At 43.1% G+C, this 13869-nt stretch overlaps 1 protein-coding gene across 1 annotated transcript in view; it reads left to right on the forward strand.

Moving 5' to 3' along the window:
* PIK3C2A (phosphatidylinositol-4-phosphate 3-kinase catalytic subunit type 2 alpha) overlaps window positions 1-13869 on the forward strand; it is an 89343-nt gene that overhangs the window by 8843 nt on the left and 66631 nt on the right. Inside the window, exon 2 of the mRNA XM_038404529.2 lies at window positions 6741-7922. Coding sequence (XP_038260457.1) covers window positions 6807-7922 — 1116 coding nt within the window. The 5' untranslated portion in view covers window positions 6741-6806. The remainder of the gene's footprint in view (window positions 1-6740; window positions 7923-13869) is intronic.

Below are 13869 nucleotides of genomic sequence, written 5' to 3' on the forward strand. Positions count from 1 at the left end.
TACAAATTCCTATATGCTGCATTGATTTTTCTAAAATGGTTCATGAGCCCCTCATGACTTACCTGAAACGTTCTTGAGGGGGTAGGAAAACTGGTGACCTTCTGAGGAGCTGTGTGCCATAATGCTCCTTTGGGACCATATTTTTTAAAATGTGCTGGGAAAGATGCAAAACATCTCTCTGGTACGAAAAAAAAATATACATGTTTATGCAAACTGGTGATAGGATAAATTTACAAAGAAGTGTGTGCAACACTCTTCTTCACAAGTGGAGAATTCCATAAACATATAAGCATCCATTAGCAGTGAGGTGGGCAAACTGCAGCCCATGGGCTGCATCCGGCCCGCAGGACTGTCCTGCCCAGCCCCTGAGCCCTCAGCTCCTCCCCTGCAGCCTCAGTGCGCTGCCAGCACTCTGGACCGCTGCTCTTGCTGGGCACCATGGCAGCAGGGCTGGCTCCGGCATGGTAAGGGAGTGGGGAGTCGCAGGGGGCGGTTGGATGGGGTGGAGGTTTTGGAGAGGGGTAGTCGGGGGACGGTTGGACGGGGCAGAGCTTTGGGGGGCAGTCAGGGAGCAGGGGGTGGTTGGATAGGTGTAGGAGTCCTGGGGGGTCTGTCAGGTGTGGATAGGGGTCAGGGAGAAGGGGGGCTGGATAGGCTGTGGGGTCCCAGGGGGGCAGTTAGGGGTGGGGGTCCTAGGAGGGGGTGGTCAGGGGGCAAGGAGCAGGGGGTTGGATGGGTCAGGGATTCTGAGGGGGGGCAGTCAGGGGGCAGGAAGTGGGAGGGGGCAGATGGGGGCAGGGGCCAGGCTGTTTGGGGAGGCACAGCCTTCCCTGCCTGGCCCTCCATATAGTTTTGCAACCCTGATGTGGCCTTCGGGCCAAAGTTTGCCCACCCCTCCATTAGCATAAACTAGTTTTAAGCCAAAGACGAGACTTTGGGGGAAGAGAGAGGCTTTATAAAACCTAATATAAATAGGGAACTTTCAGATTTTCAATTTAGTGTTCTATTTTTCAGCATTTCCGTGGACTGTTGTCAACCCAAACACCACAGCAGAACCTGATGGCATATTGACCGGTCTGTGTTTGAGCTGAGTGAAATGTAAAAGAATAAACAGTATGAAGGGGAAAGTAAATTTAAAAAAATATTAGTAAGGCAGTAGGGCTGTCAAGTGATAAAGATTAATTGTGATTGATCACACTTAAATAATAGAATACCATTTAAATATTTTGAGATGTTTTCTACATTTTCCAATATTGATTTCAATTACAACACAGAATATAAAGTGTACAGTGCTCAGTTTATATTACAAATATTTGCACTGTAAAAAGATAAACAAAAGAAATACTATTTCAGTTCACTTCATACAATTACTGTAGTGCAATCTCTTTATCATGAAAGTTGAACTTACAAATGTAGAATTATGGTTTTTTACATTATTGCACTCAAATTTTAGAGCTTACAAGTCCACTCAATCCTTTAGTGTTCCTCCTTTAGAGGAATCTTGCCTTATTGAAGGGTAAGATTTTTTTTATCTCGACAAATCAATATTCTGGAGATGGGAGGGTAAGAGTTGGGCAGGAAAAGGGTGAATGCTGCTCCAGTTGTGTTTCTGGACTCTCCTCCTGTCTGCAGAGAGTTTCATCTTACAAATCTGCATTCGTGCTTGGGGAGGGTGAAGTGGGGGAAAGCAAGCAATGACTTGTTCAGGAGGTGTCTTGCAGCTGCTTATGGAAAGGGTGGTTTCTGGTACCAGGATTGCCTCCTTTTACTGAGCTAGGTGGGCTCCCTTCAGCTGAGTAAGCCCTAGTTTGCAAGGGAGGGTGGATTTTTTCCTGAGACTTGGCATGCAGCAGGAGAGGAGAGGCTGAGCTTGCCAGGCCCCTGTTCTCTATGGCAGTGGGCCCCAACCTTTCTGTTGCAATAGCATATTCATGTTCCCGGAAGAGTGTGGCGGGCACTGGACGACCAGCCACCAAAATGCCACTGAGAAGCAGAGGTATTTCGGCAGCAAGGCTTCTTGGTGGCATTTCGGCGGCGGGTTGTCTGGCGGAAGTGCTCCCTTTCAGTAGGCGGGTGCACATAAATGCTGTGGCGGCCGCCATGGTGCCCATGGGCACCGCGTTGGGGACCACTGCTCTATGGGTATCCCTCGGAATGAGGGCCCAGCCGGGGGCACGGTGCAGGGGAGATGGTCCCTGGAGTGAGGAGCCAGCTAGGGGCAATGGCACATGGCGAGGGGGTGGGTGTCAGTCTCCAGAGTGAGGTACTGCCCAGGGGCAGTAAGGCATGGAGCAGGTGTTGGTTGCCAGAGGGAGGGGCTGGCCGGGGCAATGGGACATGGTGTGAGAGGGCTGTTGGTCCCTGGAGCTGGGGGGGCATGGTGGGATCAGGATCCCTACCTTTCCACTGGAGCTGGGGTGGGAGCCATTTCTTCTTCTCTCCTTTCTTCTTCTCTTACCACCCTCTGGAGGTGGGTTGGTTTACTGCACCTGACTGGACACGGTCCGGTCCCTCTGCAGCCAATGATGCCATTCCTGCCTAGAGGCATGCGATTAACCCTCTTTATAAACATTGACACGTTAATTTTTTTTCAGTTAATTGCAGGCGTTAACTGAGATAGACAGTCCTACAAGAAAGTTTGTATATGGATGTTGTGCCCCTTGAATTATGCCTCAAATAAATTCTGTGTATGGATGTAATGGAAGGAGTACATAGGAACATATTCCTGCACTAGTATGGTGATAGGTGTTGAGGGCAAATCAATTCAGTGAGAAATTTAGGTTGAAATCAAGAAGGAAATAGAATATAGCTGCCTCCAAGCCTTATAGCTACAGATTAATCTAAATACAAATTTTAAATCTGGACTCTCAATTCCATTGCAGTTTTAACATGCTGAGAATGATTTATCCATTGCTCTGCATCTTGCATATCTGTGCACAGCGAGTGTGAAACACTACTGTTTCAGAATGGAAGCATTTTATGTCCATTTTACACTCCCTTTGCACTGGAATACACTACGTAAGGTTCAGAGTAATGGGGAACTGATCCACTTTTTTGTAGCATGCATCTTTGGAGAGTATGGTAAGCTGGTGGAGTGGATCAGCTTGTTTAGCAATCAAAATATTATTCAGTGCAAATTTCATCCTAAAGGCTTTATTGTGAAGAGCTTTTTATAAAGTTTGTTACAAAGAAGAAAAACGGCCTTTGCTTCCCAACCCTGCTTTTTCCTCCCCCTACCCTTAGTAGTTTGAAGTCTAACAACAGAAATTGGGTAGTCTTTGCCCCAGCACAAACATGAAACATTTATTTAAAATAGACTTTGACACAATGTTTTGTGCTTTGGGATGCTTTGTTGCTTGGATTAAGCTTTCAAATATGGTTTGCATATGTGTTGTGAGTCTGACTTAGTTTTTCAAAAAAGGATATGAATTTGCTTTTGTAAGTTTAACAGGGACATGAAACTACAATGATTAATTATAGGCATAAGAGGGAATCCTTCATATAAGGATTTTTCGGTTTTGGGAATGGGAATGAATTGGTTTCAAGGACTATTTTCCCTCTAGAACATAATGGTGGATTCTTAGCTGGAGGTGAGGAAAGCCACTCTCCTTTTTTCCATTTTTTCTGCTCTGTACCATCTCTTCCTCCACAGAAGTAATTATGACTGTAAAGATTAATCATTTATGAAGAGCTGTTTGTAGATCTATGAAACCATTTCTTGATTTTCAGACTTTTCATGGATCAGTAATGGAAATGTAGCGTTTGCTAGCTGTCTGCAATGCTTGCTTGCTTCTGAGGTACTCTTATTGTTGATCTCAATTCAAAACTAAATCAACTGTAAACTCTTAAAGGCAGTGACTGCCTTGTACGTACAATGCCCCATACATTGCAGGCTCTACAGCAATTATTTATAGTAAGATTTTGGCACTGGATGTTCCTCACCAAAACTAATTTGTTTGCTGCTGTAGCTTTCAATGTGTCAACATCTGTCACAACAGGTGCTCTTTTAGGACATGTTGATTTCTCTTTGTGCCTTTTGAGGTGACCTGCAAAGGTATTTAAAGAAGTTGACATTTTACTATTTCGCTGCTTTATAATTAATAAAGAAGCCTGAAAAGTTTAACAAGAAGAAGCCTTATTTTATCTAATGTCAGTTCTGGTCTTCCCTGGTCTTGCTGAAGGGTTGGCTTGGGAGCCACAGATGATGCATATTCTCTACCCTTAACTGAAGAATGAAGGTGTAGAATCTTTGATTTTCCTTTCTCCAGCATATTATCATTGAGGATAAACAGATGTAATAAAAGCTTAAAGCAGAGTTGTGAACAGCTGCATTAAAAAATCTCTTCCTGTCCTTTCCTCAGTTTCCTCACGAAGGCTCAGCTTTCACTTTTCTGGCTAATGATTTTATTTCAGTAGTTGTCACCTGGATTCATCCTGTGTGGAAAACCAACTTTTGATTTTAAAAACAGAATTTTTTAAAAGAGCAAAAGAAAAATTAATGTAAACTTTGTACATCATAAAGAACCAAAAACATGTACAAGTCCAATTTTTGTTTCCCTTTGCAGATTGTTGTACAGTTTATTTTGGTGCTTAATGCTCTCCATGTAGAGGGCATGTCCAGTCCAGTAACGCTGTGCTTTAATAACTGTGTTTGTATAACCTCTTTGTACAAACTCATTATTTGTGATTTTTATCTTGCAATTGAATATGCATAATAGCTCAGCTGCTGTTGGTGAAAGTTTTCTAGCTCTTAGAGCCAGCAGCAAGTTGCCCATGTCTAACAACTATAGAGGAAAGTGGAAATAGGTATAGTATTGTAAACACCTAAAATTCAGACTCGAGACCAGATTCCTTGTGGCAGTCTATTGTACAATAATGATGCTTTTTAAAATGTGTTCCATTTTATTGGTTAGCGTTCATAGAATCATCATAGAATATCAGGGTTGGAAGGGACCTCAGGAGGTCATCTAGTCCAACCCCCTGCTTAAAGCAGGACTAATCCCGCACTAAATCATCCCAGCCAGGGCTTTGTCAAACCTGACTTTAAAAACCTCAAAGGAAGGAGATTCCCTCCTTCCGTTGGGAAGAACGGTCTAATAGTTTGAACATGGGATTGTGAATCAAACACCAGCCATGTCACTGATTCTCTCTGGTCTTGAGCAGTCATTTAGCTTCTCTGCTTTCATTTGTGTAATGAGGACTAATACCCATTTATTTCATAGTGCTCTTATGGGAATTAAGTATGAATGTAACTTATAACTAGATATGTTGCTCGTATGTGACAAAGCATTTTCTAAATGCTTTACTTAATTATGATAAAGTATGATGAAACACCTCCAGAGGCTGTGAAATCCTTCATCATGAGTTTAGCATTGCTAATAGTGATACATCTTAAGTACGAGGTACACTGTGATAGTTAATAGGGCCCTACTGAATTCATGGTCCAATTTGGTCAATTTCAGTCATGGGATTTTAAAAATTGTAATTTCATGATTTCAGATATTTAAATCTGAAATTTCACAATATTGTAACTGTAAGGGTCCTGACCCAAAAAAGAATGGGGGGTTGCAAGGTTATTGTAAGGGGGGTTGCAGTACTGCCACCCTTACTTCTCCACTGCTGCTGGTGCTGCCTTCAGAGCTGGGCAGCTGGAGAGCAGTGGCTGCTGGCTGGGGGCCCAGCTCAGAAGGCACAGCTGCCGTCAGCAGCAGCGCAGAAGTAAGGATGCCATGGTGTGGTATTGCCACCCTTACTTCTGTGCTGCTGCCTTCAGAGCTCAGCCCTTTGTTAGCAGCTGCCACTCTCCAGCTTCCAACTCTGAAGACAGCAGCGCAGAAGTAAGGGTGGCATTGTATGGTATTGCCACCCTTACTTCTGTGCTGCTGCTGGCAGGACACTGCCTTCAAAGCTGGGGACCCAGCCAATATCTGCCACTCTCCGGCCATCCAGCCCTGAAGGCAGTGCAGAAGTAAGAGTGCCGATACTGGGACACCCCCTCCCCCATAAATAACCTTGTGACCCGCCACCCACAACTCCCTTTTGGGTCAGGACCCTCAATTTGAGAAACACTGATCTCTTCCCGTGAAATCTGTGTACTATAGGGTAAAAGCACACAAAAGACCAGATTTCATGAGGTGGGAGACCAGATTTTATAGTGAGACATGTTTTTCATGGCTGTGAATTTGGTAGGGCCTTATTGCCTCGTTAAACTTACTGGTAGTAAAATGGAGGGTGTTCTTTTAGAGTGCATCGGGAACACTACCTCTCTTTGGTACTCAGGGTCCCTCAGTACATTTGTGAGGCAGGGAACTTTCCCCATCTTACAGATGGCAAACTGAGGCACAAAGAGGGTATGTTACTTGTCCAAAGTCTCTCAGATTTCCTGACTTGAAACCAGGTCTCCTGAGTTCGACTACAGCCCTAACTACTGGACCAGCATTCACTTCCAGTCAAAACATAACTGCTTTTTGCTGATAACATAATAAATTATTGCAAAGAGTCCAACAAAATTAAACTCTGAAGTGTGTGTGTGTGTGTGTGTGTGTGTGTGTGTTAAAATTTGTACCTAGTTTAACTACATAAATCCAGTCAGAATAGTAGGAAAGGTTTGTAAATAGTTAGAAATCTATAAAATATGGTATTTTGAAATGTAAAGCTTTAAATTTACATTTTACAGCTTAAACAGTTCTTTATGTACTTAGTGTGCATGTCTTTCTAACTTTTCTTTTCCCCCTGTCCAGGTCTACTGAATCTATTGTCAAAGTCAAGGGTCAAAGATTGTTAGGAAGAAGGGATTGATCTCTTAAATGGACATCTGCTTTCACGTTATGGCTCAGATATCCAGTAGCAATGGACTTAAACAGCGTTCATCTCCTTCCTTGGGAACTACAAGGACAAAAGATGTGGACAAAGAAGAGGCATTGCAGATGGAAGCTGAGGCACTAGCTAAGATGCAAAAGGAAAGAGTGGTAACTGGTAATAAGCAAACTTCTGAATCTTTAAGCAGCACCAGACAAAAAGCACAAACTCATAATAAACAGGACCATGATCTCATGGTGTTTCCAGAGGCTGTTGCCAAAAAAAGGGTGGAAGATAAATTAAGCACTGTTGATATAGATAAAATGACCCATGCTGAATTAGAGAAACTGCTGCTAGACGAAAGTTTTGAATCTAGTAAAGTACGTGCATTACCAGCAACTCCTACTCTGAGCCCATCATTTTCTTCCGCATTTTATATTCGGCCTACTGGTCAAAGAGGACAGTGGACACCTGGGCTACCTCGGCCTGTGACTTGCACTTTACCTCCTATTTACCCATCAGCTTCTTACAATAAACAAGCTGGTGTGTTTCAGAATGGCTTCCACCTAAGCATGTCTACCTATCAATCTACAGAACCTGTTTATCTTAGTCTTCCCGGGCGGTCTCCATACATTTCATACCCATTGACAACTACTACACCTTTCCATCCACGAGGAAGCCTGCCCATCTGTTCTCCAACACTCACACCAGAAATGGCAAAAGTATTTGACAAAATAGCCAGCACCTCAGAATTCTTGAAAAATGGGAAATCCAGCACTGACTTAGAGATGACTGGTTTTAAGTCTATCGTACCTAAACTACCAACCTCGGAAAACTCCAGTGATATTAGTAAATTTGATTGGCTGGACTTGGATCCTCTAAGTAAACCAAAAGTGGATAATGTGGAGATCTTGTGTAATGCAGAGGATGATGCAAAGGTGACTTTGAGTACAGTTGCAGAAGATCCATGGGATGCTGTGCTACTAGAAGAAAAATTGCTAGTAACGTGTCATCTTGAAAGAAAAGTGAATGGGAAATCCACTGCTGGAGCAACAGTTACAAGAAGCCAGTCTTTAAACGTTAGAACAACTCAGCTTGCAAAGTTACAGGACCAAACGCCACAGGTATAATAAATCTGCAGTATTTCAAATTGCATTGTTAAACTTTCTAATACTGGTTACAATATCTTGCAAGATACTTGGACTAAAATTTACTCCTATGTTGTCCTTAATATAAACGATAAATGGAGTCTTGGCAGGGATAAATCTTCAAATAAGCCAGCAATCATTGGACTGTTTTTAAATTTGATGAATTTTGGAATAGTACTGATCTTTGAGAGTGATCCTAACTCAGTCTAATCAATTTTAAATAGTTGCCTCCTAAGGCGTTTCTGTGGTTCACTGAAGTTGTGGAATTCACTTGCTATTCTGTGACCCTTCAGTGAAAGGAAGAGTGATTCTGGGTGTTTAAAGAAATGGTTTATTTATATGGTAACTTCTGCTGTAGTGCTTGGATTTTTTTTTGTGTTGCATACATTTTATGAAGATTAGTTTAACATGAGTCACTTAGTACATAAACTTCAACTTGTAGTAACTCTAATTCAACAACAAGCATACCCAAACTGTTGCCCTTGCTCCTGGGCTCAGACACCTCAGCAAAATTATATGTAGATAAGCATATAAAGTTCCCCACATCCATTTTCATTCTGAAAATATCTGATAGCTGTAATGTGGAGCAGCAGTTTTGTTGTCTTGTTTTTAAATTCTAGTTGACATGCGTTCTCAAAGTTGAACTTGTTACCAGTGGATTCTTCTCTTCTTCTAAATCACTCTAGAGGGTAGACCTACACTAGAGGCGCTTCATCCATGCACTTCACTGCTGTAGTACATCTGGTGAAGACTATCTATGCTGATGCTCGAGGCTCGCACCCCTGAGCAACATAAGTTAGATCGACTTAAGTGGTTGTGTAGACCTACCCTCAGAAGCAGCTGAATTGGAACATATGATCATTATGGACCAAACCTTGCACCTCCACTCATTGCACATTCACATGGGATTGCTGTAGTTCTGTTGTATAAGTAGACCTCTCTTGCGTGCCATGGAACAATGCTCTGAGGCAATGCTCAAGAGTTGGAGTTATATCCAGGGAGAGGTTGGGTGTGGCCTGTAGATCTGTAACTACATTAAACCTTTTCTTAAATTGGTCTGAAAGATGAATGCATAGTCAATGCCACCTTAGTTCATGGGGTCATAATAAGGGCCAGGCTGCTGTTCTGTCCTTCCACCGGGATTAGAGTAGAGCAGCAATTCTCCAACTGTGGGTTGGGTCATGACCCTGTTTTAATGGGGTTGCCAGTGCTGGTGTTAACTTGCTGGGGCTTGGGGCCGAAACCCAAGGGCTTCAGCCCTGGGCGGCGGGGTCAGGTTTAGGCTTTGCTCTCCCCACCCCCTTTGGGGTCATGTAGTAATTCTTGTTGTCAGAAGGGGGTCATGGTGCAATGAACCCCTGAAGTAGCGTGCAGAGGAGAGCAGGGATTCCATCCTTTGCTCTCTCCTAGACATGTTGAAGATTTAAATGATCCAGAGCAACTTAACTGCTGATGTATGCTATTGGCCTAACTTTCAGAGTTGCTGAGCATCCACAACTCCCTTTGAAATTAGAGCTACAGGTGGTCAAAACTTGACAATATCATAAACAGGCAATAGACTGCCTGCCTTGGCAGCTGTCAGTGAAAATGTACATTCCATACTTTCAAAATCAGGGCTGCAATCCATATTGCACAATCAAGTGAATGATTACAAACTGTGACAAAGCTCTGTCCTTGCCTCCACGGGTCCCGCGTTTCCTGGTGGATTTCGCTAGCCTCAGAGGCTCACTGTGGCCCTGCACGTAACCTTTCTCCCTCTAGAGACTAGAGTCACAGTCTACTGAGCCATTTTCATCATAAGCCAGTGAGGGAAGCGAGAAGTTATCCACCCTTGCATGCTCTCTGTCTCCCAGTCTCAGTGATTAATCGGGGGCAAAGGTGGGGGAGGGGAGCTCTGGCCCACCCTCTACTCCGGGCTCCAGCCTAGGGACCCTAATAGTATCAGCTATGGTAGCTGACTTTTTAGAAACATGACATGTACAATTCCCTGGGCTACTTCCCCCACAGCAGCCCTCACTTCCTCAAGCGCCACTTCACCCTTACCTCAGGGCCTCCTTCCTTGTGCCTGATATGGTGTGTACTATTCAGCCTCTCCAACAGCGCAACTTCTTCCCACAGCTCCTGACATGCACACCTACTTGACTGACTGGGAGGCTTTTAACTAGTTTCAGCCAGCCCCTGATTGGCTTCAGGTGTCCCAATCAACCTAGCCTTCTCCCTACCTTCTGGAAAGTTCTTAATTGGCCCCAGGTGTCTTAATTGACCTGGAGCAGCTATCATTTCACTTATCCTGGTACCAGGGATTTGTTTAGCCTGGAGCTAATATATCTATCTCCCACTACTTTTCTATAGTCATCTGGCCTTGCCCTGTCACATTTCCCCCCACCCAGCTCAACACCATAGAGTTGGGCAACATGGGACACCAGGCAGTATGCTCGTGACAGACCATCAGCGTTGCCAGGGTGGCATCCAGCCCTGTACGCAGAACTGGAATGGTTGGAGGGATAAGAACCACCTGGTGACCCTTGCATTCTTTTCCTTATTCCGCTGCATCCACTGGAGGGGTGCATGGTCTGTCACGAGAGTAAATCGCCGGCCTAAGAGGAAGTAACACAGTGTCTCCATAGTCCATTTGACAGCAAGGCATTCTCTCTTGACTACTGCGTATTTCTGTTCTCTTGGGAGAAGCTTTCTACTTAGGTAGAGGATCAGGTGTTCCTCTTCTCCCACCATTTGTGACAGAACTGCCCCCAACCCCACCTCGGAAGCGTCCATTTGTTTGTAAAATAAATTCCCTGTTAAAGTCCGGGGCTATGAGTACGGGGTCATTACAGAGGGCCGTCTGAAGGTCTGTAAATGGTCCCTCTGCTGCATCTGTCCACTTTACCATGTCTGGACCTCGGGCCTTCACCAGGCCTGTTAGGGGACTTGCCCTAGTGGCGAAGCAGGGAATAAAACGTCAGTAGTAGCCTACCACACCTAGGAACTCACGGACCAGCTTCTTTCTGGTCGGCTGGGGCCAGTTTTGAATTGCCTCTAGCTTATTCGTTTGGGGCTTCGCTATGCCCCTTACCACAATATATCTCAGGTACCTAGCCTCTGCTAGCCCTATGGCATTTAGTGGGATTAGCAGTGAGGCCAGCCTGCCTTAAGGTGCGCAGTACTGCCTCAACTTTCTCCAAGTGGGTTCCCCAGTCTGGCGTATGGATGACATCATCTAGGTATGCAGCTGCATAACTAGTATGGGGGCGCAGCAGCTTATCCATGAGGCGCTGGAATGTGGCTGGGACTCAATGTAGCCCAAAAGGGAGGACGGTGTACTGGAATAGCCCATCCGGGGTGGAGAATGCTGTCTCTTCTTTAGCTTCTTTGGTCAGAGGAATCTGCCAGTACTCTTTTTTTTGTCAGATCCAGTGTAGTCAAGAATCGGGCACTACCCAGTCGGTCAACCAGTTCGTCGATGCGTGGTATGGGATATGCATCAAACTGGGATATTTCATTCAGTCGGCGAAAGTCATTACAAGATATAAAATGAATGTCTTGATTACTGGTGGTTATCAGCGATCCCATGAAATTTTTTCATAGCAATGGATTATTAACCCTAGTCAAACTTCAACTTGAGTGACTACATTCTGCGTCCCTAAACATCCCCCTGCAGTTCCAGTGGGGTAAGATATTGTTTGGTTGCTGTCTTAAACAGTTGTATAACGGTACCGAAGTGGCAATGTTGTATCACAGGCGTACCTGTATTTCATTATTGGAAGCGATACCTGTGAAGATTGTACAGTACAGCTTGAATTGAAAGGTGTTGTCTAAATGCAAGATTACTTTTTTTTCTTTTGAAGGTTTTTGGATTCTGGTTATATCTTATTGGGTAGTGTTTTTCTTAGAACAGTTCCTGCTTTTGATGGGATTTAGTGTGATGAAACACTTCTACTTCTAAAGCTATGCTGTGATATCCTTGATTTTAAATTCAAGTGTTTTTCCTGATTTGCAGTTTACGTGATATGAATTGAACCTTTACCATGGGTTTGCCTTCCTCTTTAGTATGCTAACTTTCTGTTTCCTTGTGCATGATTTGGTATTGTGTGTTGCTGACTTGATTACCTAACTTCTTAAGAAGCTGTACTGGATTGCTGACAAATTTATGAGTTACTTGAAGACGTCATTACCTTGAAATCTAGTCCATTTAAAAAAAGTTAAAAGTAGTTGCAAGTGTTACACCTGTAACTGAGTCCACATTCCAGTTTTTGTGGGTTTACAGTCTTTATCCAATTTCCTTAAGTTTTTACATAGGAACAGGGATTAGTAAAGTCCCGAACAGTGAAATGGACAATAATGCTATTAAAAGTCCAAAGTAAACTGCCTATTTTTGTTCAGTTTAGTTTGTAGTCTTTCAGCTGAATTAACTTTGTCACTAACTATAGCTGGTTAAAACAAATTTGGCAGAAGTGATTTGTTTGTGGTCCCTTTTTTTAAGGTACAAGGCAAACTAAACCATTTGTAATAAAAACATTTCCAAACTCGGTTTACAAAATAAACTGTTTATAAAAACTGCTGTAGGCTTGTTTACATGACACAGCAACATGAGTTAGAGGGGTGTGAGTGTGCAACACACTAGTGCGCTTAACAAATAACTAGCTTCTGTAGACACTGCTATCATGAACTAAAAGTTCTTTAGTGCATATTAACATAGTGCCACTTCAGACTTGTCAGTTAGTGCACAACACGGTTAGAAATTGTACCCCTCTGGTACACATTGTAGCACCATGTAGACAACCCTATGACATGCAATTTTGAGAACTGTAAACTTTGGTCTAGACCAGGCAAATTTGGATCAGCATGTTTCTAGTCTGTATGTATGCTAAGTTGTTCATTTTAGTGCATAATGAATTCATATGCTCACTTGGTCAGGATTTAAGAGCAGCTGTTACGAATTTAAGAATAGGTCAATTGGAAACGAGTTATTTAACTCAAGATGCAATATTTGAATATGAATAAATATGAAGTTGACTTGCTGAAGTAGTGGCAACTATTGTTTCTACATGTATTACAAGGTTTTTCATAGCATTTTAAAACTTGAGTATGCAATGTGAATTACATAACTTACATTTTCAACTGAGCAGTACTATCTACGGTGAGGACCTCTTCCTCTGCCAGCATAAACTGAACTCCAGACTGATATAATTAGCCCAGAGATGTTTACCCAATGCCAGGGGATCCACTTGTTCTGTAGAGATGACTTTACCATGTGCCTTTCACACTAACAAGAAAAATAGGGTGTGATTGAAGGAAAGAGGATGGTGCCAGGATACCCCCTTACCACTCTTGGCTGCATTTCAGCCCTTCAGGGTTGTTGGCAGTCAGTGTAAGTTAGAGCAGCCCTTAAACTGTCCTCTCATAGCAGGATCAAGGCAGTGTAAAGTTTTATTTTAAGTTAGTTATGTGAATGCATGTATATCCTGACTTATTTTGTACAGATCTGCCTCACTCCAGTCCTACTGGTTTAAAAACTGCTTAAAAAGGGCATAATTGATGTCTGCTAGCCTCCAATTACTTACAAGATGTATAGTAAAATAGTTGAAAGACTGGCATGTGCACTTTTTTTTTCTTTTGCAAAAAGGTGACTGGATTAATGTTTGTAAATTTCACTGAGAAGCATTAATCATTACTTCCAGCACTAGTTTAGCTCCAATAGCAAAATACAAGGGTTCCTAAACTGCCTCAATCCTGACATGTGAGAGCCATCTCTGAGGGCCATTTAAATTTTGGTAATCTGAAGTTAACACTCACGTGTTGTGTGAGAGCTGTAGACACACATCCACTTTGTATTGAATTGTGACTGTCAAGCACATTCCTATGTACTTTGTCTTTTAACAGCCACCAGTTGACAAGTTTGTCAAACCAAAGATCTGGCAGCAAA

The sequence above is a fragment of the Dermochelys coriacea genome, chromosome 6 (assembly GCF_009764565.3).
Source record: "Dermochelys coriacea isolate rDerCor1 chromosome 6, rDerCor1.pri.v4, whole genome shotgun sequence".
NCBI classification, from domain to species: Eukaryota; Metazoa; Chordata; order Testudines; family Dermochelyidae; genus Dermochelys; species Dermochelys coriacea.